Source organism: Petromyzon marinus, chromosome 83 (genome assembly GCF_048934315.1).
Source record: "Petromyzon marinus isolate PM22_M1 ecotype Great Lakes invasive population chromosome 83, UKy_Petmar_22M1.pri1.0, whole genome shotgun sequence".
Classification (NCBI taxonomy): Eukaryota; Metazoa; Chordata; class Hyperoartia; order Petromyzontiformes; family Petromyzontidae; genus Petromyzon; species Petromyzon marinus.
The window spans coordinates 5,248,322-5,275,090 of NC_133748.1; the positions used below are offsets into that span (position 1 = coordinate 5,248,322).

The 26,769-nt window shown below is 43.4% G+C and overlaps 1 protein-coding gene across 2 annotated transcripts; it reads right to left on the minus strand.

Annotated features, from left to right (window-relative positions):
- Window positions 1–3,347: 3,347 nt before the first annotated feature.
- Window positions 3,348–25,088, minus strand: LOC142907783 (uncharacterized). 2 transcript variants are annotated; one of them, XM_076057580.1, is made up of 12 exons: window positions 24,922–25,088; window positions 20,052–20,245; window positions 17,020–17,113; window positions 16,434–16,562; window positions 14,596–14,709; window positions 11,576–11,686; window positions 8,760–8,827; window positions 8,350–8,635; window positions 6,964–7,239; window positions 4,682–4,749; window positions 4,264–4,537; window positions 3,348–4,043 (listed from the first exon to the last, which is right to left on the minus strand). In XM_076057580.1, exons 8-12 carry the CDS (start codon window positions 8,612–8,614, stop codon window positions 3,721–3,723), a joined length of 1,206 nt encoding a protein of 401 aa, XP_075913695.1. In that variant the 5' UTR covers window positions 8,615–8,635; window positions 8,760–8,827; window positions 11,576–11,686; window positions 14,596–14,709; window positions 16,434–16,562; window positions 17,020–17,113; window positions 20,052–20,245; window positions 24,922–25,088; the 3' UTR covers window positions 3,348–3,720. The 2 variants fall into 2 exon arrangements, with proteins under 2 accessions (XP_075913695.1, XP_075913694.1); XM_076057579.1 differs by having other exon boundaries at window positions 11,576–11,707.
- Window positions 25,089–26,769: the final 1,681 nt, after the last annotated feature.

Below are 26,769 nucleotides of genomic sequence, written 5' to 3' on the forward strand. Positions count from 1 at the left end.
ATAAATATACCCACATTTTTTTAAAGGAATATTTTGTAAAAGTTTAAGTTTGCGAAAAGAACGCAAAAGCCAGTAGACGACACGCAAAGGCTGGATATGTAGAGATATCTTAAACCCCCCGGCAGGAGGTGCTCGCTCCACTCACCAGGGGGACCAACACATTTTACGTGTTTTTTTCTAGATCGCGGGGGGCCTGCGCCCCTAACCCCCGCGATGTGGAAGGGTCGACTGTAGAAGTGAGGGAATTTCAAGGGCCCTACCACAATAATAGGTAATTTTCAGCTCTGCAATGTATTGTCAAAAAACCCTCACGAGGGAAATATTCAGAGTTCCAACTTGGGTGCATTGTTCACAAACTCTTCCATATTAATCCCGCTGCACGCGACTTGCTGATCGACTGTGGTGCACCTGGTTTATACTGCTGATAATTGAAGCTACCATTTTACCTAGGAATGGAATAGAACCCATGCCCCTTGGATTGCAAGTCTAGTGTACGAACCATTGCACAACAACAGTAACATTTTGACAGCAACTTCATTTACCCAATGTAGCTGCGATGAACTGCCAGCAGGCAGTGATGTGGCCCAGCAGTCGCGGTTCATGGCCTTGTTAGAGAATTGCAGATTGAGCCGGGCGACCTGCCAGCATTATAGCTGCAGTGTTTATAAACCATAAATACGACTCTGTGCCGTCCGCTTCCCTGGACATTAAAGATCCCCTGGTATCAATCAGGAGCAGATCACTCTGTGCCGGCTGTATTGTTCACATTCCAAGTCTAAAAATTACCAAAAAATTACCAAAAAATTACACAGTAACATCACCCCCTGCTGTGAAAATATTGCAACCTGTATCTGTGAAACTTAGTGCCTTTGTGATAGCCGTGATGTGTGCATGACAAGTGTACTAAATTACTTCTGCTCAACTTATCCCCAGTCAAATCTTGACTTAAAGCTTTCGTGACTGCAGGAATCCATATTCTTTGTGTCGCTTGTGTTGCAATGACAAAACGTTGTAGTTTTTAGTTATTTTTCTTTTTAACCTATCTACGTGACTTCACCCAAAGACCCAAAGAATATTGTCCCCAGCCCTGCTAAGGTCAGAAGTGGGCAGCATTGAGCCTCTCAAGATGGCTGCTTCTGAGTGTCCACCAACAAGGTCAGCAGTTTGCCAATGCAAAATAATCGATTACCTCTGCAAAGTTATGACGATTTATGTACGTGGATTACATCTGCATCACAACCCAAGCCTGTGATTTTGGCAGCCTTGAATGTACCTTGATTAGTCACCTGGCCATGGTAGCAGACTACAGTACTGCAAGAAATTGACACGTCGGCCAAGCACAAGCAAGACAGTTCCAGTGTGTTTCACCTACACAACGTTGAAGACAACTACGAGCTCAAACTGCATCTGAATGCCCGGTTGCTAATGTATGATGCAGAGCCTTTCTTCCTTGGAGTTATGTTGGAGAGGAGTCTGGCATTCCTTCAACAGCTTAAGGTATCCAGAAAGTTGTGCTCACGGCACAGTCTTCTAGCAAGGCTGGACGCGTCAACCTTCGGCACTGTCGCCCACACACTACGTAGATCAGGTCTCATGATGGATTTGCAGTGAGTCCACCTGAGTCGCAGACCTTGTTCCATAGAGGCACCACATTTATCTGTAACACGTATACACAAAGGGGTAACTGCCCCTTTACCAGATACAGCCTAGGGTGGTGACCACCCAGGCAACTACACTATACATAGGAGTTACAGCTACGAAGGGTCGGACCCTCACTCGGGCCCCCGACCACGTGTTGAAGCCTTGTAGGATGTAGAGCTTCCAGCTTGTAGAATGCAGCGACCCCAGTCCCTCCGAGGGACCCACCTTATATCCTCCCGGGTCAGGGCCGGCTCCGCCCTCGGCCCATCTACCTTTGCGAGCATTCTAGCTCGCTCTTAATCCCCCTCGAGAGCTCTCCCCAAACACGTGATCACCCTTAAGCCCCCCCATCTGGGACCCTCTCTGTGGACACTCCGGATCACGTGTCTACGCGGTCAACCAGAGTGCCGTGACCCAGGGCAACCCTGTCCCGACATTCTCCCGCTCCACCTTGTGATTTTTGCGTGGTGTCTGCGCTATCCCAGCGCTCACCAAGCCCCGCTAGGGCTGGTACTACACCCACCTATGGGGTGTACGCCATAACGGTGCATCGCACGCCATGCTCTGCTAGAACCGGCCTCACACAGCCACCCACACGGTCCATGATGTAGGAACATCGCATGGGACGGCCCTTCTGGGCCAGCATCATACAGTGACATACCCGATGTCACTACATATTGGTAACGGTTTCTACAAGAATTTGAGTAAAAAGAAGATGGTGGGGTATTCCACAGACAGGTAGTGTGAGGGAAAAAATATTTAAACATTGGGTTTAAAATTCCATGGGTAACGATGTGCTCTAACTACTGCACCACATTTTTCCTGCACCCCAGTTAGAATTGCTCAAAAATGTCCTTCAATTGTGGGTAGGTTTCACGGAGATTCCACAGCACCATCCAGAATTGTTTGACATGTATTTTCACGCCAACCAGCTCCAGCACGTATTCAGTCGCCTTTTTGCTGCCTTGCCACTTCTCGGTTTCTTTCGCTTCCTACACCGACACAGGCACAAAGCGTGTTGCTTAGAACAGGGCGATGTTCCAGGCATTAGTAAATTTTCAGATCCACTGCCAGGCTACTCTGTGTGTGTTTCAGTTAAATGGCAGTGCTAGTGGCAAAGGTTTGACTTCGTTTGATGCTTGTGCATCGATGACAACACAATCCGTTGATGATGTTAAAATTATCCAACTGGGGGCACAAATCAATGTGAGCAGGAGTTTATTATAAAGTTTCGCTGCTATTAGGGACTCGTCTTGAAGGATGTTGGCCAAATTGATTAAAAAGTCACCATAGAGTTGGAGGCAGCTAGTGCCAAAAGGCTTCACTTTCCATCTGGCCTCGCTGACAAGGCACCTCCCCGTTTGCGATCCAATGACGTCATCATGCGTGAGGTTATCTCAGAATGTTACCCATCATGTGCCGTGTGAATTTTTTTTTATTCTGCAGATAGGAATGTGATGTTATTTTTTATAATGAAATACTTCCGAGGACAAACGTTAGACATGTTCATAGAATACTTGGATCACCTACATGGAACATGTTAATGAGGGCCGTCGTATCTTCATGTTAAGGGCAGACTGCACACCATTCTACACTCTCACCTTGTAATTTAACATTTTCAATTTGATCCTGATCCCCCTTTAATAACTACACCTGACCATGGACATACCTGCACATTCGAGTAAGTGAATATATTTGGAAGAAGATGCAATGTTTTAGACTGCTGAGAAAATTAATTAGGCTTTGTTGAGACAGGTCACTAGGAGGATTGGGAGCCTGGTGGTGGAGACTAGCGATGGAGTGGCAGACAGAGGAGGGAATGCACCAAAGGGTGTGCACAGCGTTGAGTTGGAGTTGAATTGGCTAAGGTTCTGGAGCTATATGGAATGTATCACATGACTATGTGGATTAACAGTGGCTTGGGGATGCATTCATTCAGCAGTGGATAGAATATAGGTGAGGATGCCTCATAGAAATCGATTACAGGGCTATTAAGCAGGGTTAAAACTGTCGACTCGTTGACAACCGACTCCTTCGTGAGTGTGCTGACCACTTGGTCACCCAGTATTCAATTGGCCGTTATTTACATAAAAAAGCAGGAAGGCGTTTGAAATGTAGTAATTTCTCACCAAGAGAGCCCAGCCACTGCGTGACTTCAGGATACTTGTCCTGCACGGCTTGCAGAGCAAACAGCAGCTGGAGGCAGTCGTCATTGCCTCTGGATATGAAGTAGTTGAGCAGTGCCTCTGCAGACTTCTCACCATTATTCATGCACTTGGCTTGAGTCAAGATCTTATTGGGAATTTGTCCTCGACTCATCAGCTGCAGCAGATGTCGGGGGTCTTTAGCGATCCAAAACTTCAGATCCAACTTCTTCTCTTTAATGGACCGCACGGACTCACCTGTGACAAACATAACTTTGGATGCATTTTACATTTATCTTTTCATATGCATTGTCTTTTCATTTAACTATCCTGTTATTCCAAAATGTGCCAAAAGAATAAAGGAGCAGGCAACATTTTTTATTACAGTATTCAACCATTTTGAAAATTAACATTGGAAAATTGTACAGTTGTACAGTATCCGTGCATATGCACGATGTATTATTAGTGTGGGTCATACCGTGCTTCTGAAACCAGCTCTTTAGTGGCTCGTAGTTCCTCCTCACATAATAGAGACCTTTCCACAGTTCCCACAACGCCGTCTCTTCTTGTTCAAAGAAGTGATCTAGTATAACATCCACACACTCCTCTCCATGCTTGTTCTTGGCTGCTTGGTAAACTTCGTGTGGAATAGAATGTGATTCGTCAAAAAATTTTAGGAAGTGCGATGTATCCGCTCCAATCCATTCCTTGAAATTCCCCTTGTTTTCTTGGATGAGTTTCAATGTGTCACTCTGATTGTGGTCGTGAATTAGAGAACATGGGAGTTAAGTTTGTTATTTATATGTGCAATGGATTCCAAAGCATGCTTCATCCTAAGCATATATACTAAACAAATGAAGAGTGTTCAATGTGCATGCAAACTGCATCTAGTTTACCTGAATTCCATTTGACAGCACATCAACACGTGGCACACTGATTCCATTGCTCTTTGTTTTGGTACCACCTGTGAATAAATACAATACTACTAGGTTACCATTGATTAAAGTGGACAGTTGGTGTGGTTAAATATTTTCTCACTTCATAGCAGCAAATTACCTTATTAGAACTGAATAATAATGATGATAAACACAGAATGTGAGACACTGAGATGAGAGTGATGGAGCATATTTACATTACAAACTTTATAAAATGTTCTACAGACATGAACAGGAATTGAGTTTGAACAATTGCAATAAAGATCAAGATGTCTCTTGATGCTACCACGCATCCCCAGTACATTCAACCCTCTGCCAAATCATGCAGTTGCTACACAGTTGATAAGCGACCTCAAGATCTGCTTAAACTTTATCTCACTATCTACACGTCGGTCTTCCCTTTGTTGTTACACGTCTGGAGACCACGCCAATGCCTGTCTCAACGATTGGCCATGACCCATTGTGTACACACGTCCCACCCAGCGCAAACGTGTTTATCTAACGATATCTAAACCGCTTACAGATCATGTTCTCTTGCCAACTAATGCATTGCTTATGCTATCTTGCCAATACCTTTCTAGAATCACTCGTACATTTGTGATCAAATTGCAACATAATCTTATTTTCAAACTGGAAGTAATGTTTGTCGTCACTATCATGGTGTGGTTGCTGGGACATGGCATCACGTGGTAATTGCTCCTTTTCCATTGTGTGCACGTTCCATTGGCATCTGAATCTCATCTGCCTCTAGTAACCCACATTACCAAGGCTCCCAGTGCCCTGTTGTGGACAACATTGTCTCTCGTGATCATTATCTGTATGAAGGTAGAGTTAAGACTACACAAAATGTCCCACACTCATGAAACCGATCTCTGTAGCCATCACTTCCAGAAAGGTCACTCATGATGTTGCCCATCTTCCACAACAAGGACATGGAGTTGTTTTTCTGGAGAGCAGAGCATTCTCAACGACCAAGGAAATCTCACTTCTAGACAGTGCTAAACCCAAGTTAAACATAACTAAAATAGAAGTGTAGCTAAGCACTGTCTCAACAGGTTAAAAGATACTCAAGAATATGCTAGCCTGCAGAAGTATATTATTTGGGTCTCTCGGTAAAGTCACGTAGATACAGTAGGTTCAAAGAAGATAACAACAAAAATACAAGATACTACGACGTTGCGATCACAACACAAGCGATCGTCATCTTTTTTTTCCTCCTGATGACAATCGCTTGTGTTGTGATCGAAACGTCGTAGTTTTTTGTTATTTTTATTATTTTCTTTGACCATATCTACGTGACTTGACCAAAATACCCAAATAATATGAATTCCTGCCGTCACGAAAGCTTTAAGCCAAGATTTAGCCTGCAGAAGGATAGCGTTATATGGTCACTAAAGCTTTAAACTAAGTGTTACAATTGGTATAATAGATTTGTTGAATATTACACGGGATTTTCACGTATATATGCCAAGCCACACTTAACTTATCAGCTCAAATATGTATTATGTACATTTTATCAATCTCAATGTGTGCATTAGATCATTTTTGCAAGTAAAAAAAAATGTTTGGATAAAACTACCACGTTCTTAAAGTCAACTTTGTGTCATTCATCCATGATTAAACCAAAGAATCAAAACTTTATAGGATCTATGAATGACCAAACATCCACAAACTTCATGAGTAGTTGTCCTGCATAAGTATAATGTGGGTTTACTCTCCAACACACCGGTGTGCTGAAGTTGTAACGAATTGGCATGTTTTGTAAATGTGACAAACCTTACTAAATTGGCTGCATCGGGTGGTGGCAGGTTTAACGGCACATTTATATCTAGATGATCTAACCCAAAAACCTCTTATGGTCATGATACCTAGCTGGATAAGGTGACATTGCGTGTATGACTTCCCGAACATTGTCTTGATGATGTTTGCTGTTTTTAATAATGTTAAATCGAATTGATGAGTTTGGTCTTGAGGATTGCTCTACAACTTATCAGTGAGATGAATCAATAATAATTGGCATATTAATCGCTAGTACACAGATCTAACGACACAGATTTGGTGCTATTATTCCGTGTCCCAACCCAAAAATGAATTATGAATCATGATGTTGCAAAAACCTACGTGTTAATATTACAGGGCTGCTGTGGCAGAGTTACGATTGTCTGCTTGTCCTCCAAATTATCATCTTTCCCGTTGTTTACATGAAAGAGGTGTAAGGCATTTTAAATTAAATAATAACTTACCAAGAGAGCCCAGCCACTGTTTGACTTCAGGATACTCATCTTGCACGGCTTGCAGAGAAATCAGCAGCTGGAGGCAATCATCATTGCCTCTCTTGATGAAGTAATTTAGAAGTAGCTCTGCACACTTCTCGCCGCCATTCATGCCCTTGGCTTTAGCGAAGACGGCATTAGAGATGAATGTTTGACTCTTCAGATGCTCTAGAAGATGGTGTGGGTCCCTACTGATCCACAGCTTCAGAGCTGACTTATTCTCTCGAATGCACTGCATTGCGTCACCTGTGATTGACAGCGTTGAATAAATGTCACGGGTATTTTTTTCATTGCTCTTGACTTTTACCACAAGTGTGCTAAAAGAATCAAGAGGCGAAGCAGAGATGGGTTCATAATTGTACTCAAGCATTACGGCGTTTAACATGAAGCTGTTCAGTCACATGCCACTTGGTGAGTGCCATCTTGTTTTGTGGCACGGAACATAACTGATTAATTATTTGAAAGGGCAAGCACAAGCTGCAAAGTTGTACGGAATCCAAGCATATGAATGACTTTTATTCCTTGTTCATTGTGTAGTGACGTTAAATGGATCACTATGGCGCGTAGCGCCGAGTGCTGCAGAAATGGGCACAGAGCCTCACACACCATGCAGTACCACTCAATGCGCCACTAGGGGCATGGTACTGGGTGCTAGCAGAAGGAAGCCAGATGAGTACTACCGACAGAGTAGGGGATAACAGCCTCTGCCAGCGCCGCAGGTAATCGCCACAGAGTCGGTCACTGGGGGAGTGTGGTGGGGGTGGCTGGCGGCAGGGGGAGGGCATGCGAGGACGAGTCACCCCAGCACCGGGTTAAGCACGTGATGGGCTGGGGTGAGGAATGTGGGCCAAGGGTGAACGACGGGACACGGAAAGAGGAGCTGAGAAACGTCTAGAGAGTTCCCAAAGGGGGCGTGGTTAAGAGCAGAGCCAGAGAGGGAACAGGTGTGGTGTAATTCCAGAGGTAGGCGGGGCCGAGGGTGGAGCCAGGCCGCGCTGGGAAGGATAAAAGGGGAGCTCCGATCGTATATTGGGGCTGTCTGCAGGTAAAGTGGAACCCAAGTGATATATCTACGTCTTTGTCTTCGACATCGTGGGTCAGGCAGCACGTTGGTTGCTCTGACCCGATTATAGTTATCCTGTATGCGAGAGAAATAGGTGTATTGTGGTCCTATGTGTAACAAGAGAGATAGGTGTATTTAGTCTCGTGTGTAACGGTGTTGCACGAAGTGTAGAATTAACGTTTTTGCATCATAAATCGCGTCTCTGAAATGATTCACTACAATTGTAACAAAAGCCATACAAAATCAATTCACTGCCAGTACGCAACTCTTGTTATAATGAACGTGGGTCATACCTTGGTTATGAAGCCACCTCCACAGCTGCAAATAGTGCTTCCTCACAAAGTAGAGTGCTTCCCACAGTTCCTTACAGCCTGTGTCTCCTTTTTTTAAGAAGTGGTCCAGTATGTGCTCCACACACTCCTCTCCATGCCTCTTCCTGGCTGCGTTGTAAACGTGGTGAGGAATCCACTCATAGTCCTTGAGATGCTCCAGGAGGTGTGAGGGATCAACTCCGATCCAGGCCTTGAGATTCTCTTGGTTCTCTCGGATGAGTTTCATTGTCTCACTCTCCTGGCTCCCCTGTAGGGGAGAACACGGGATCTGATTAATGAGGGATGAAGCCCACAGCTGTCCTTGTGAGTAAGCCTACACAATGAATAATTAATGTTGGAGTGAATGTGTAAAAATGCTGCGTTGATTGTACCTGAACTTCAATGAACACAAGATCAACAAGTTCTTCGCCTTCATCATTATTCTTTCTATAAGTAGTGCCTGTGAAATAAATGCCGTAAAATTAAGTTACAAACGATTCACTTAATACTTGATATGGTTGATAATTTCCTTCTGGTAGCAGAGCAAAACATTCAATTATTGGAACCCATATTCAATTCAAAGAGGTCATTTATACTACGAATATTTTAATACTGTTTTGAAAATGTCACAAATAAGTGGCTGCAGTGTTGCCGAATGAAAAGTAGTATTGAACGTTAGTGTCCAATCAGAAGTAATCAGTAGGAAGCAACTAAAATAGAAGTGTAGCGGAGTGCTGTGAAACTGCAGACTAAGGAAGCAGCAAAGTCGTTCCCCACATTGTGCTGATGGCCGCTAATCAGTGTCCCTGTGTTAAAAAGCATTTTCAGTGTCTCCACCACAAATTGATTTTCTCCCGTTGCCTTGCCGTTTCCACTCGACTCCTCAGCAATGATCTACGTTCATCATCCCCTGTAGTAGCCTTCTGGCTTATCTCTACACCTGCCACTGCTGAACAGTTCTTCCGAATATTATATTCCTTGTATCTTCCAAAACAAATATTAATCTCACGTTATTGCAAGCATCATATAACCATCTTCTTTTCTACCGCAATTCCATGATCTCTTAGTAAAGGACAAGTAATAAATATAACCTCATATAATAAGTCTAACCATTTTATCTGAGCAAATGTTTAAAGGTGGTTTTTAAAAGAACAAAGCCTGTTGAAAAATATGGATTTGGGAACCTCTAACATGTTGTCAAAGGTAGGAAAATTTTCGATGGCCACCAAAAATATCAGCTCATAGTCAACAAACATAGCTGGCCATAAAATTAATTTTGGGTTAGATTGATATAAATGTGTCGTTTCTAAGAAAAGCTGTCTCGGGTGTGGACCAATCAAATTCAAGGACAGTGCATATTATTATCAGAGTTGTCTTTTTGTTTGCATTTTGACTGCTTGTGTTGTGGTTATTGCAAATATGATGCCTTGAATAAAGGTGTCAGTTTTTGTGCCAGTTAAAAGGGTAAAACCTATTCCTATAAATGTGTCGTTAAACCCGACACCTGACACAGCCAATTAGCAAGGTTTGTTAAGTTCACAAAATATGCCAATTTGTTACTAATTCAGCACACTGCTGTGTTGGACCTTAAACCCACAATGTTTACAATTTGAATATGACGTTTCGCTGGTGATTACAACCAGCTTTGTCAGGTGATCATCAAACATTGTGAAGAAGTCTTCCTGTTTCAGTCGTAAAGAGAGTAAATGTGAAGCCATCATTGTGAGCATATCAGGTGCCAAGACTATAGGGGGTTTAATGTAGTAATATAAATTACAATGGATCATGTTAACCTGAGAATATGCAGTACCAATTATTAGTTGGGTTATTCACAGGTAACATAGTGGATGATTTTATGTTCACGTTGTTGTCCCTCCCCGAAACCTATGATTAGGATACATTAGATCTGAGATTATTCATATTGATCGGGAAAGCCTACGTGCTGCTAAAATGTTTATATTGAGGGTTAAGGCATTCATTTCCTATGAAAACAAATATTATTTATTGAAGAAAAATTTCCAAATATATTGGAGGCACAGACATTGTAATTCCGGAACACACATGTCATAGTGGCAGAAAGATAGACAATTACAATTTTCATAATATCTGGATTTGCAAGTTAGTAACATTTTAAAGGAAACTTTTATGATGGAAACATTAGTCAAATTGTAATCTCATCTAACATTCTAGGCCTTATTAGAGTCCTACCAGTCTCCAATACATGAAGTGCTCTCTCACCTACATATCCTTAGTCATTATTGGAGTCAGTTTGTATCTGATTCTTCAGCAGATTCTGCATGATGTTACTATTTATACTTTCTCTTGTTCAACACTATCACTGAGCCTGTTTGGTAGAGGTGCGCTTGTCTATTGGAGTGATGAACAGTTCCCTCAAGGTGAGCTGCGATTAACTAGACGTTGATCAAGAGTTAACTGCATTTGTTTTGAAAGCGTTTAACATCGGAAAAAAATATGGTAATTTCATTGGCAGAGTATTGAGTGAGATTAATGTATTTTGATTTAAAGCTTTCGTGAATGCAGGGATTCATATTCTTGGTTCTTTCCGTAAAGTCACGAAGAAGGGAAACAATAAAATAATAATAAAAAATAAACAATACAATTCTCACGACGTTTCGACTGCAACACAAGCAATCATTTTGCTGTGGTTTTCACACCTGATGATGCTTGCTTGTGTTGCAGTCGAAACGTCGTGAAAATTTTATTGTTTTATTTTTTATTATTTTATTGTTTCCCTTCTACGTGACTTTACCGAAAGAACCAAGAATATGAGATTCATGTCGTTGACTAAACTACTGATTGTGAATATGCATGCATTGAGAACTCAGGATTTGGAGTCTTGTTTTGTGGCACGAAATTGAGATTAATGTTGCAGTGGCTGCAAATATACAACAATTAAACTGATGCAAGATGGCTCATTAAGTTCTGGTCTCGCATAATGAGATAGTAAAGTACATGGGTATGGTGTATTTTAACAATCAAATATAGAGAACATCTTACTCTTTTGTGTCAAAATATGTATGGTGAGAAATGACTTAACAATTATCTTAATATGTAACAGTTAGTCTCTGAATATAATTACTTACAGCATGCACCTGTAAGATCTCAAGCGGTGTCGCCATGGTAGCATAAGAATACATTTTAATGGATTCATCCCGTTTTGGATATAATAATGGAACACTATACTTACCATAATGCTCCGATGTTTTTTTCAAAGTCAGCCATTTCCATTTTATCTTGAGTAGAAAGAGACTAAATGCAGACAGTACCAGTCCAAGGACAGACCCCAAAACTATAGCTGCTGCAGGTGCAGTGTAGTTTCCTAAAGGATGAGAAACAAACATCTGTCAAAACCAGAACATTTGAAGTCTAATCCACACCTGCTGATAACACATATCAGATCACATTATGTGTATATTTATTATTCGCACCATTCGTATGGTGCAAGACTCTCATGAAGGAAGGTGCGGTGTTTCATAGACACTGTCTGCAATACGTTCTCAATAGGGAGCGAAGCTGCTATGTGGCTTCATGCACTTAACTCAATTGTGGGTACAGTAAACACTCACTATTCGCGAGTTCTGAATCCGTGGGTTTCGCGAGTAACTAAATGTATAATGACAATAAAGCCTGCATGCGGTGTGAGTGGACTATTGGCCATGGGAGATAATGACAGGAGAATCAGCCTACAGTGTGAATGCACTGGCGGCCACGGGAGGTAATGACAGGGGTATCAGTTGAGTGTGAAGGGACTGGTGGCTACGGGAATGATTGAGAAGGGAGCATGGTCAGATCACGAAAGAGGTCAGTAGAGTCTGCTGTGGAGCTAGCATCCAGAGTGAGCGAGAATGATCGAGAAGGGGGGCGTGGCCTCGGTTGGTATATAAAGGAGATGCTCAGGAGACTCGGGGCTGTTGCCTGATGTCAAGTGAACGTGTCTTGAATAAAGTCCCATCTCAAGAGAAGTGTGCCAAGTCGTCATTACAAATGTGTAATGGGTTCAACTGAGTCGCAGATGTAGACTTTGGAGGCAATACATTTATTTAGTTCCAACACATGGAATAACTTCCCCTTAACAGAATAACAACCTTATGTGGTGACCACCTGGCTAACTACACTCATGATTACGTAACTGCTACTATGGACCGGGACCAACGACTTCGGCCCGGGTCCACGTGTTGGAGACTCGTTGGGCGGAGAGTGTAGATGAAGGGTTTTTTTCCTGGATGAACAACAACCCTGATCCCTCTTGGGACCCGGCTTATATTCTCTGTGTCATGGCCAATTTCGCCCTTGGCCAGGTCCACCTTCCACAATTATTGGGAGGTTCTGGGTCCCAACCACGTGACCCCCCCTAGGCCCCTCTTTGGGCCCCTCTGTCAACTTAGCCGGTCACGTGTCCTCCGGGGTCAACCAAAATGCTATGGCCTCACACAACCTTATCCTTCAGTCGGCACCCACACACCCTATCCTGCAGGGTTGGCATTGCACTTAAAGCGTGGTGCCATCCAGGGCTCTTATGCAGCACACACCGTGCTCCTCTAGGGCCGGTACTGCACCCGCAGCATTCAGACATCCAGTAATGTCACTACAAATGTATACTAATTCCCTATTCGTGACCCACTGGACTTCAGTATTTGTGAGTGTACATCGTGCCAGACCACCAATACCTCCTCGGCTACCCACTTAGTCCTCAAGTCATGCAGTGATCCCACTAGGAACTCGCTATTGTGCAGGTTTACTTTATACTTACAATCCACTCGTTTATACATTTAGGTATGAACAAGTCGACTGAGTTGCATAAAATGCAGGAAAGTGTTATGGCTCGTGTTCTCCAAAATGATAACTGTGCATTGCTATCAAACACCTGCATCTACTGAGTCAACCTCCTAAGCTCATCAACATCACCACTACCCTCCATCAGAGTAAAATCATCATCCAAGGTAGTTACAAAAAACACATGGTTGTTTATAACGATTTTTTTTTTCCAGATAAGGCCCACTTGTCAGATATGACTTGGCCACAAATGATAGCTCAATGAAGTGGCTTATCGAGGGGTAATTTAACGCAGCCAAATCATCTAAATGCATGTTTCTAAATGTGGAGGCGAAAAACCTGAGTACCCAGAGAAAAATCCATCTGACCACAGGGAGAACATCCAAACTCCAAATATACAGGTGTCTGGGTTGGGATCGAACCCCCGACGTTACGTATACCAGGCAAGGAACCACTGGGGTGACCACTCGTACAATGAACGTCACCCCATTTTTCCAATTGGAACTAGGTTTCCTCATGAGCGAATTCTGCAATCGTGTGCATTTTCAAGAACAAATCCCTCGTGAATAGAGAGAGGGTTTTTCTGTGTACCTCAAATTTTGCGTAATTGGAAGCCAACACACTTGGCACACTCTTTTAGGAACAATATCACGGGATCTCTAATGTTCAGTGTGAACAATATGCAATGTAGTATTTATGGATAATATACCCGTAATATTAATTAATGTGGTTGCTGGATTCGAACCCTGAACTTCTGCAACGACGCATTACCACTTAGCCATTCAAATTAAGATTGGCGTGAGTTGGTGAGGAGAGGCGGTAATGTCATGAGACGTCGGGGTGGTGAGTAGAAGGGTTTATGATGCCACGCGGGATTTGGGTGCAGCAGGGAGAGGGGGTGAATAATTGTCATTTCTTTTCCGCATACTGTTAGCAGAGATACAAATCATATTTCTGCATGAAATAATCAGTTTACGAAATCATCAGAGTCTGTACATATTTGCCATCTTCTTACCATAGACATTCTGCGGGTTCCTAATAGTTAAATAATAGCAATGCTCACCTGATTTAAATAAGGCATTCAATACCCAGCGTATGCCTGAGGTCGCTGCATTTTGGTTCCACTGATTCTGCTACTGATAGTGATAAAGACGATGCTAGGTATGATGATGATGCTGTCTCAAAGTTGTGAGTTGTAAATGAAACGTGCACAATGAATCCTGTTTTGGATTTCACCTTTCAAGAAAGATAATTTTACAGTTACTCTTGGTCATATTTACATTCAAACACGAGTCTGTATTTTGCCTTCATTCCTATGCAGCGAGCGTCTGCTATTTCAGTTACCAGACTGTTGTTGCTTTGACTGTCAAGATAACAAATCAACGTCTCTACTGCATAACTGATGGCACCGGTTCCAGTGGCTGGTTAGCTCACCTGTGTGGGGATTTTCATGGAGACAAATCCCTGAGCCAGGGTCTCTCTTGAGCCCCTAAATGCACTGACACACGGTGTCCTGGGCCACGGAGCAGGTGTGAGCCACCTCCTCATCTGCAATGAGAAGCATCACATCAAACCACTAACCTCTCCATTCAAACCAAAGTCAATTTAATAGTTTTGTTTTTGCATCATCAGTCACTGAATGAGAGAAAACAATGGTTGCCAGTTTGCTGCACATATAGAAATATCTATAACAATAAGCATACCATTTAAGACTGGGAAAGAAAAGTAACCACTGCTGTGTAAGGTTAGCACACTGAACTTGTAAGCCAGAGGTCACTGGTTACATTAATAATTATCATTGTGGAATTAGAGAGCGCCATCTAGGAGGTTACAAGGGGTTCCTGCATGGCCACCGCTGGGTAACCGGTATCCAATCCTAAGCGGGGATTCCATCTGGGCCAAAGGTAACGGGCAGAGTTGGAGAGAATAAACGGGAACCATCGGGAGGGTTCCACGAGGGGGCGTGGCTGAAGGTGGAGCTTAGCTCCGCCAAGAGGGATATAAGCGGAGGCAGGAGAGGACTCGGGGTCGGTGTGGGAAGCGTCGGGTCAGGACTGCATCGCTGCTCAACCTCTCCTCGCCGACGACCATGTGGCGAACTCCCAGCGAAGCAGCCGCTCCTCCCGGCACGCCGACAGCCAGCGGCAGTATCGGAGAGAGAGGGAGGCGTGCCACGACGGTGGACATAGAACGGCTCGTCAACAGCAGTAGAGAGAGAAAGGGAAAGGAGAGAGGAAGAGAGAGTGGAGATGTGCAGAGATTCTATAACTAAAAAGACGCCAATCAACAGTTGTCGTGATAGTGGTTTATTACAAATGTAAAAACAAAATGCCTCTGTCCACCCCGCACAATGCCATGTATCGTGAGACATCAATATATTCTCACATTGACTATTCAACTTAAGAAAAATTACTTATTAAAAATACAAAACGTAAAATAGTTAAACTGATAGGCTGGTGTTTCATGCTAACACCCTTGGAGTTACCATTGAGAGGTGGAATACCTCTTCCAAGACGTCTGGGCAGTGTGGCAGTCGGCCAAATACCCTCTAGAGGGGCTGTCGTGGGCAATAACAAAATAGTATGCTAACCTCTTCCAAGATAGCTGGTCTTCTTGGAAGAGTAGGCCACATATCTGGTAATTAATTGCTAAAATAGTTACCAGTTTTGATTTGACAACCCTTGGCGGAATGCAGACGACTGTGATTTGACCATTTTCAGAGGTTATATTCATGTTATCCAATATGTACCTGAGAAAATATCCAAGAAATATAGTCCTCTTTGTCCCCTGTTGAGGTTGTTTGTTCATACTTCACCACACAGAGCAGGTTGGTAAAGGTGAGGAACATAGATGTAGGAAAATACTACAGAAAATAATACAGTCCAATTGATTTTGCTGCACTCCTCAGTACGTAGCCCTGTAGCGGTCTATATCACGAGTTATATGCATGGTTGACCCCCACTTAAGCACTTTCCAGCCTGAAACTTGTTTAGCTTCTGATATCTGATGAGATCAGTTACATACCCGAGAATGTGTCATTGGCAGGACATTATTAATTGCTACAGATTCACAAACCAGGATATCAGCACTGCTGGTATCTTGGTCTGTTTGATATCCTGTTTTGTTTCTTCACTGTACACCCCAAATATAACTTATCTGCCTTATTACAAGATGCTGATGGCACTATTGAAATATAATGCATACAAAGAGATAAATCTCAAAAACACACAATGCAGATATGGCAGTAACCTACTTGCTGTGCTGTCATTTACCTTGTCCGCAACTGCTGCACGGTGCACACTTCTCCTCATGGTTGACTCTGCTCATGAAGCTGCCCTCAGGGCATAGATCACACCCCGCGTTCCTTTTATTAGCTGCACAGTCGAACATCTTGTATGTCCCTGGAGGACAACGCAGCGTGAGCAGGCCAAGACAAAATACTTCACTTTTGTATTGGTGCTGGACTAAACGTCCAAGCAGGAACTGATTCTTTGGGAGACAAAGTGGACAAACTTTAAGCACGCTCCTTTTAGGAACAATGCATCAACTCGATGCATATTGTTGTGTTTTTTTTATTTATTACAAATTAACCCGTCTGGTGGGGCCACTGGAATGGCACTACCAATTGGAGTTCCTTCACACATCTGTAGTGCGTCAACCTGGCCACCAAACAGGCACCTGAGTGCCATGCTTTTTGTTTCACACAGCAGTAGGGGTAGGGCAACGGTTCTCAACCTGTCTGCAAAGTCATGAAAAGTTCTCCACGGACTTCTGCTGTTTTCAATGTTATCGTGACAATCGAATGTCAAGGGGAGGGAAGTGTTATGACCCTGGATGGCCACGTCTGTGTTGCTTTACCTGCAGGGCACAGCTCACAACAGATGCCTCGTTGTGATTTGTAGAATCCATCACCGCACTCCTTGGCAAGAGACAATTTGTGCAGTAAAGAGATCTGCAGAACGGATCCATACAGAATGGTTGGGCAATCAGGCGGAGGAACTGAACAGCAATACGATCCAGCTAAATGAATCATAAATATGCGCCGTCTGCTTCACTCATATTAAAGATGCCCTGACATTCGCACCTTCAATTAGCACGGTTGGATGCGTAGGGTGTAAAAGAAGTTCAACCAACATACGTAATTTGAAAGGAGCCGGCCATTGTATGACGTGCCACAATCTAAATTTACCAAATGTAAATTACCTGCTATACTCAATTGGGGAAAGCACCAATCATTGCCCCCGACTGACAAACTAATGCCCATTTGTAGGCCAGGTGCTGAGTTACCTTGTGATGTGTTTATGTTGCCTATAATTTGCACTCCTGTCATGTTTTTCTATATCTTGCAATTTCACGCCTGTCCTTGTCACGGCTGGTGGAAGGGCCTCAACTACTGGGAGCTCCAGGGGGTATTTGTCGACTCTTCCATGCTCACCAAACGTCTTGGAAGAGGTAGGGGAATTCCCAATTCAACCCATCACATCATCTTTTTCCTATCAAGGATGTGTATATATCGTCTTATGAATAACTTGAGACCTGACGATCAGACTTAACTGCGATGAACTCATTTACACTGCTGGGTGGACAGAGGTGGTGGTGTAGATTTAAATTGAGCCACAGACCACTGTATGGAATGTTCAGTGTGCTCACGACTACACCATGACAGCCCCCTTATTTTATCAGTTAAAAAAGTACAAATCTTCGTGCCCTTGACATTTATATATTTGTTGCAAAGTGACAATCAGTTATTTTATGTTTTAGCAGTTACCAGGAATGCAACAAATACCCTAATTTCCCTCACAAATTCAGCAAATATATTAAGATCCATCAGCCTGTTGGCTCTTCAGACAAATTATATCCTTTTAAAGCTTGACTGCAAGGATTCATCTTATTTGGTTCTTTCAGTAAAGTCACGTAGAATGAGAATAAAATAATAAGATAAAAAATAAAATTATCACGACGTTTCGGCCACAACACAAGTGGCCATCTTCAGGTGAAAGGAGCAAACCCATTGTAGCTCTGTCGTCCCGACAGGTTTGCTCCTTTCACTTGAAGAAGGCCACTTGTGTTGTGGCCGAAACGTCGTGAGAATTTTATTGTTTTATTTTATTATTTTATTCTCATTCTACGTGACTTTACCGAAAGAACCAAAGAAGATAAATTCTACCCAGTTGTATTTGTTAAAGCAAGAACACTGTGGAGCGGTTTTGAACTTCTGGTTAACATAAGCAGGCAGGCTTTTTAACAAATGGAGCAATATACTACATATAAACTATTGGGCCCTGGTCAACACAATAACTAATGAAGTGTATACCCTCATCATGAATTGGCATGAAACATTAAAGATAAACGCAACGATACACAAAGCTACAATCTCTTTTCACATTGATGTAAAACTATTGTAACGGTTTAGTCTATTGGCCTATTGGCTTTCCATACCAATTATGATTGGTGGATTACACAGAGATTGTTGTGTGCAGAGAGACAAACTTGCTGCGCTCTGAGGAGCCACATTATTTTCTGACCACTGAACATTGCACTCATGCAGCATTGTCTAGATCCACTGCCTGCTGAGACTCTCATCCATGCCGTTATTCTTGCTTGGACTACTGTGACTCATTCTTCCATGGTCCAGGTTACAGATGATTCAGAATGATTCTCTAAAGCTCCTCAACCATAGACACAAACGTGGTCGCATCACGCCAACACTGCATTCTCTCCACTGGCTTTCTGCCAAATCTCAGATTCACTGAAATATTGCAGTGACTGTTGTTCTATTCGTCATGATCTTGCCCCTGTCTCTTACCTCTTCCCTCTCATCTCACTATGTTCATCGCCACGCACTCTCCAACTCGTCCCTACTCATCTCACCATTTCTCCCCTCCATGCAGTCTCCTACCTCCCATCAAACCACTCTCCTACCTCTGCACTCCCATCTCTCTTCCTGAAGTTCACAAACTTAACACTGAACGTATAATTTACTGTCTTGCCATATGGTACAAGAACAAGCCAATAGGTATTACATCTCAGTAGACCGTCTCCTAGATGTACGTCAGCTCTCTCTATATTAGCCTAATTAAAATCAGTTATTTTTCCATTACCAGTAAATGGATGAATAAAAAAGTTACTGGATTACCAAACGCATAAATGTCTTGAAAAATAATCAAAACAGTTTTACTTTTATAACCGACAATTGAAGGAGCTACCGTGGTGTAGTGGAAACTTATTGGCCATTCACAGGCGGCTGTGTGGTGCCATAAATTTTAATAACATGCAGTCAACTCTCAATTGCAATGTACAACGCGTTGATAGGGTAGTGGTGCTACAAGTTGATGTAGGGTGGGTATGGAGACATTTGGGGACCGTATGGGAGGTCAGTGGTGCTGTGGTGGTGAGTGTATGTGACTGGTGGGGTGTGGAAGAGGGTGTTGCTGTATGCTGATGAGTGATGGGGTGTAGAGGTGATTGGTGCTGTGTGGAAGGGAGTGGTCATGTATGGAGGTGAGTTGAAAACCTGGTTTAGTCACAGTTCAGCCTATATTTGTCTCTATGCGAGTCGGTGCCTCTGTATAATTGTATTCCTCTGTGTCACTCTCTGAGTTTATGTGACTCTATGTCACTCTATGGGTCTCCATAGAAGGGCATAGGTATCCGTGCGAGTATGCATCTTTGTGTGAGCCCAAGCATTTTGTTGTGAATCTTTGTGTCTCTGTGCGAATATATGGATCTCAATATAGAAATACAGATTTCGATATAAGTCGTTGGTGACAGGGCTTGAGTATCCGGTTAAACCGCAGGTGGCTGAAACCTTGATATGAACCCAGGACCTCAGCGACACGTGAACCATTTAACTGACAAATGACTGAGACAATGTGAGTGGTCGTCCTCACCATGAGGAGAAGTTTTACTCCCATCGTGAGCCCCGTTGGGTTTCTCCGCGAGGTCATGATACTCCGCTCTCCACGCCGCAGATGCTCAAACTCCTCCGTCGCTTGTCCAGCTCGTGTCCAGCTCAAAACGTGAATCCAGACAGTGCGACCTTAATTTACCGGCCTCGACGTTTTGCTGCATTCTTTGCAAGCATCTGTTGAAAAGAAAATCACTCTGGATTATTATTTCGAATTATTGGATCAGGTCAAGACAATGCTTGATGGTGGTTGCAAATAAAGTAGTTTTAAATGATTGTGTTGTTGAGCACATGCCCAATATCCCAATAGGTTGCCAACAATACCATAGTGAGACTGTAATTTGTTGATAACTAAAGGGGGATAAACCATGCCTCCTCAGGTCAAGGAATCATGGTTGGGTAGCAGAACGCCCAATAAAATCATGAAAAAGAGTAATAGAAGGAAAGTTCATCCGATGAGGCGACTATAGATCATTGGCAAGTCTATAGGTACATGGAATCAAGTCTAGATTTGAAGCTTTCGTGACTGCAAGGATCCATACTCTTTGGTTCTATTCGGTAAAGTTACGTGACTTTACCGAATAGAACCAAAGAGTATGGAATCAAGTAGCCAGAGGGCCCAGATGAACGGGCTAGCAAAGACTCAATGCTCGTAATGATGGTTAATATATTTCAAAATTACATCGTGAACACGATGTAACAGATGTTTCATCTATGGTCATGACATCTGCCTTGAGTGGGTCGTTGAGTGAGTGTGACCTGCAGTGTGGTGATTGAAGAGGGAACGGATGAGACAACAGGGGCATTCTGGTAGACCGAGACCTCAACATGGATGGAAGGATCGATGAGTGAAGTTCACGGGAACACTAAAAATGATAGTGGTAGCGATAGAAGAGTGATACGGAGGTGACTGACGAGTAAAGCAGGAACTGAGAGCTCCAACCCAAATGTGACAATTCCAAATTTGGCCGAATTTGTACTTTGTACAGTAATCATTGTTTCCGATTTACAAAAAGAATGTGGCACGGAAAATAAAGGCTTTGTTGCCTCGTATATGAGTATGTTGAAATTGTTTTGCATCGTATGTAGCCAACCGTGCTCAATCGGAAGTAGGATTGTTGTGTCAACCATATTAGTGGATATGAATATTATTATTCTTAGCTCTTTCGGTAAAGTCACGTTGAAGGGAAACAATAAAATAATAAAATATATATTATTGTTAAACATGATGGATGCGAGTATTGCATTATATCATTGACTTTACTTGATATTGTTGCCATTTATATGAAACTAGCGGTAAGTACCCGGCGTTGCCCGGGCGAAAAAGGCACACACACACACATTGACTTACACACAGACATCTACACACACACATAGAAACCCATCGACTTACACGCACACACACACACACATATGGACTCACACACACAGACATCGACTTAAGAGACACACATTTAGTTACACACACAAATCGACTCACACACACACACGTCGACTTACACACACATATGGACTCACAAACACACATACATAGACTGACACACACATTGACCTCCACACACATATGGACTTACAAAGACACACATATCGACTAAAAGACACATGGACTTACACACACACATGAACTGACACATACACATTGACTCACACACAGACACATGGATCTACACACACACATGGACGTACACAGACACATATCGACGCGCACACATATGGACTGTCACACACACTATACCTTCTCTACTGCTGTACCACTACACCTTCTCTACTGCTGTACCACCACACCTTCTCTACTGCTGTACCACTACATCGTCTCTACTGCTGTACCACTGCATCTTCTACACTGCTGTACCACTGCACCTACTCCACTGCTGTACCACTACGCCTTCTCCACTGCTGTACCACTACACCTTCTCTACTGCAATACCACTACACCTTTGCTGTACCACTACACCTTCTCCACTGCTGTACCACTACACCTTCTCTACTGCTGTACCACTACACCTTCTACACTGCAATACCACCACACCTTCTCCACTGCTGTACCACTACACCTTCTCTACTGCTGTACCACTACACCTTCTCTTCTGTTGTACTACTACACCTTCTCTACTGCTGTACCACTACACCTTCTCTACTGCTGTACCACTACACCTTCTCTACTGCTGTACCACTACACCTTCTCTACTGCTGTACCACCACACCTTCTCTACTGCTGTACCACTACATCGTCTCTACTGCTGTACCACTGCATCTTCTACACTGCTGTACCACTGCACCTACTCCACTGCTGTACCACTACGCCTTCTCCACTGCTGTACCACTACACCTTCTCTACTGCAATACCACTACACCTTTGCTGTACCACTACACCTTCTCCACTGCTGTACCACTACACCTTCTCTACTGCTGTACCACTACACCTTCTACACTGCAATACCACCACACCTTCTCCACTGCTGTACCACTACACCTTCTCTACTGCTGTACCACTACACCTTCTCTTCTGTTGTACTACTACACCTTCTCTACTGCTGTACCACTACACCTTCTCTACTGCTGTACCACTACACCTTCTCTACTGCTGTACCACTACACCTTCTTTACTGCTGTACCACTACACCTTCTCTTCTGTTGTACTACTACACCTTCTCTACTGCTGTACCACTACACCTTCTCTACTGCTGTACCACTACACCTTCTCCACTGCTGTACCACTACACCTTCTCTACTGCTGTACCACTTCACCTTCTCTACTGCTGTACCAGTACACCTTCTCTACTGCTGTACCAGTACACCTTCTCTACTGCTGTACCACTACACCTTCTCTGCTGTTGTACCACTACACCTTCTCCACTGCTGTACCAGTACACCTTCTCTACTGCTGTACCACTACACCTTCTACACTGCTGTACCACTGAACGGTCTCTACTGCTGTACCACTACACCTTCTCTACTGCTGTACCAGTACACCTTCTCTACTGCTGTACCACTACACCTTCTCTACTGCTGTACCACTACACCTTCTCTACTGTTGTACCACTACACCTTCTCTACTGCTGTAACGCTACACCTTCTCTAATGCTGTACCACTACACCATCTCTACTGCTGTACCACTACACCTTCTCTCCTGCTGTACCACTACATCTTCTCTACTGCTGTACCACTACACCTTCTCCACTGCTGTACCACTACACCTGCTCTACTGCTGTACCACTACACCTTCTCTCCTGCTGTACCACTACACCTTCTCCACTGCTGTACCACTACACCTTCTCCACTGCTGTACCACTACACCATCTCTACTGCTGTACCACTACACCTTCTCTCCTGCTGTACCACTACATCTTCTCTACTGCTGTACCACTACACCTTCTCCACTGCTGTACCACTACACCTTCTCTACTGCTTTACCACTACACCTTCTCCACTGCTGTACAACTACACCTTCTCCACTGCTGTACCACTACACCTTCTCTACTGCTGTACCACTACACCTTCTCTACTGCTGTACCACTACACCTTCTCTACTGATGTACCAGTACACCTTCTCTACTGCTGTACCACTTCACCTTCTACACTGCTGTACCACTACACGGTCTCTACTGCTGTACCACTACCCCTTCTCTACTGCTGTACCACTACACCTTCTCCACTGCTGTGCCACTACACCTTCTCTACTGCTGTACCACTACACCTTCTCTACTGCTGTACCACTTCACCTTTTACACTGCTGTACCACTACACGGTCTCTACTGCTGTAACACTACACATTCTCTACTGCTGTACCACAACACATTCTCTTCTGCTGTACCACTAGACCTTCTCCATTGCTGTACCACTGCACCTTCTTCACAGCAGTATAAAATATATAGTTAAAATGCATATGCACGCATCCTTTATTCAACCCCTGAAATGTGCTTATACCCAAATAAATAACGTGCTGACCCATAAGAGGTTCATCTTCTTTGGTTCTTTCGGTAACGTCACGTAGAATGAAAATAAAATAATAAATTGATAAAATAAAATAACACAATAATATTCTCACGACGTTTCGGCCACAACACAAGCGGCCTTCATCAGGTGAAGGAGACGAGACTGTCTGGAGGACAGCGCTGGAGTGGTGTCCTCCAGACAGTCTCGTCCCCTTCACCTGATGAAGGCCGCTTGTGTTGTGGCTGAAACGTCGTGAGAATATCATTGTGTTATTTTATTTTATCAATTTATTATTTTATTCTCATTCTACGTGACTTTACCGAAAGAACCAAAGAAGATGAATCCTCACAGTCACGGAAGCTTTAAACAATAAGAGGTTTTTTTGGTTAGATCGCATAAATATATAAATGTGTTGTTAAAACCCGCCACCACCCAACACAGCCAACTTGTAAGGGTTGTTACGTAAACATGGCAATTCGTCAATAGTACCACACACCGGTGTGTTGGAGAGCCAAGCCACAACATTTACAATCTAAGTACAACGTTTCGCCAGTAATTACAACTATCTAATCTGAGTACTCCAACACACCGGTGTGCTGTACTAGTGACGAATTGGCCACGTTTTGTTTCCGTGACAAACCTTACTAGTTGGATGTGTCGGGTGGTGGCAAGTTTTAACGACACATTTATATAGTTATGCCATCTAACCCCAAAAAACCTCTATTATGGATGATATTGGTCGCGAAAGACTACGTGTTAAAACGTGCTGCCCCATGTCACTCCAACACGTGTCGTGCTAAGAACATGAGACGTAACATTAACCATCACATGCCATGAGCGATCAACTGCTGGATGAAGACTTCCCCGAGCCATAACCATCTCTCACGGATCTGCGACGCGAGAATCCTCCCAGTACCTGCACACGGGATGATTTCATCGCTCCATCTCCTCTCAGACTTATTTTGTTCTTGGTTGCCTCACGTACTTTGGAGTTGTACGGCGCTGCGACACTCAAAAGAGCCTCGCATTGCAGAACGCTGCTGCTGCTGTGTAGAGAGGCGTCGAGAAACGACTGACACCTCTCCCTTTCAACGGCCAAACCGGTTCTGTGGGATTTTTCCCCACATTTCATGAGGGTGTGGGCGAGTGCCGATGGGTTGTGTAAATATTACACAGGTTCTAGATTTGAAGCTTTCGTGACTGCAAGGATCCATACTCTTTGGTTCTCTTCGGTAAAGTCACGTAGGTAAAAAATAAAACAACAAAAATCACGACGTTTCAGCCACAACACAAGTAGCCTTCTTCAGGTGAAGGAACAGAACTGTCGGGACGACAGAGCTTCAATGAACGCTGCTAAGATTCGTGGCGTCTTTTTAAGCTGGGTGAGAGAAGTGAGGCACTTTGTTAAAGGAGTTTACATATCAAACATGAGAATTTAGCATTGAAATACCTGAGGGATTAGCTTGTGACTGGTTACAGAAATAGCTATGTTCAAGTCAAAGTTTACACATCCACAGAAGCACCTAGTACATGGGCGCCAAAGGGGCTGCGCTACCCAACTATCATACAGTAAACCGATGTGAAAAAACTAAGTCTAAATTACATCAATATAATAAATGTACTCAATATATTCTTCAATAAGCTGAGCTATTAACAGCAACTGGGTATACACTTCGATGGTGTGAAAAGGGAATTTTAAGAGCTGCGAATGTTTGGGGTACCACTACTTGAAAAAAAATATACTGTACCATTGAAAATTAGTTTAATGTTTGGTTCGATTTAGAACATCTTTCCAATGGTTGCTTAATTTGAAACCATCTTCTCGGTTGAAATTGTGTCTGTATTTGTAAATCTGAATTGCATCGTCAACAAATCTCTGATAAAAACCCGTGGGTTTGCAAAGAACCTTGGTATCGGAGAAAATTATATCGTGATCACCCACAGCGTTGTAACAGTGATCAGCTACGGCAGAAGAATTCGTTCTGCCGTGTTTCAAATCTGATTTGTGCTCGCGAATTCGGTCAGAGACATGTCCCTTAGTCTCCCCGATATAGCAATCGCCGCAGGTACAACTCAATTTGTAAACCCCGGGGTACTGTAAATCAGGAATGACATCCTTCACGGATGGGATCAGATCACGAATTTTGTGTACTGTATTGAACCGGACCTGGATCTTGTGTTTGTTTACTAAAAAGATTTCCAAAATTCTAAACAAACACAAGATCCTGGTCCGGTTCAATACAAAGTGAGTTAGTGAGACAGTGAGTTAGTGAGAGATAGTGAGTAAATGAGGGAGTGAGTTAGGGAGAGACGGTGAGTTAGTAAGAGACAGTGAGTTAGTGAGAGAGATTGAGTTAGTGAGAGAGAGAGAGTGAGACAATGAGTTAGTGAGAGAGAGTGAGTTGGTGAGAGAGAGTGAGCTAGTGAGACAGTGAGTTAGTGAGAGACAGTGAGTTAGTGAGAGAGAGAGAGTGAGTAAGTGAGAGACAGTGAGTTCGTGAGATACAGTGAGTTAGTGAGAGATAGTGAGTAAGTGAGGGAGTGAGTTAGGGAGAGAGTGAGTTAGTGAGAGAGAGTGAGTTAGTGAGAGAGAGTTAGTGAGACAGTGAGTTAGTGAGAGCCAGTGAGTTAGTGAGAGAGAGTGTGGCAGAGTGAGCGGGTGTGAGATTGAGTGGGTGGGTGAATCTTTTAGAGATTGAGTGAGTGGGTGTGAGTGAGTGATTGAGTGGGTTAGAGCTGGAGTGAGTGTGGCAGAGTGAGTCAG

Excerpts from the sequence above, each read along its gene's own strand:
- LOC142907783 (XM_076057580.1), bottom strand. The coding sequence starts at position 8,614 with ATGAAACTCATCCGAGAGAACCAAGAGAATCTCAAGGCCTGGATCGGA. Across the intron at positions 7,240-8,349 it reads GAGGTGGCTTCATAACCAAG|GTGACGCAATGCAGTGCATT; the intron begins GTATGACCCACG and ends TGTCAATCACAG. Across the intron at positions 4,044-4,263 it reads GAGCTGGTTTCAGAAGCACG|GTGAGTCCGTGCGGTCCATT; the intron begins GTATGACCCACA and ends TGTTTGTCACAG.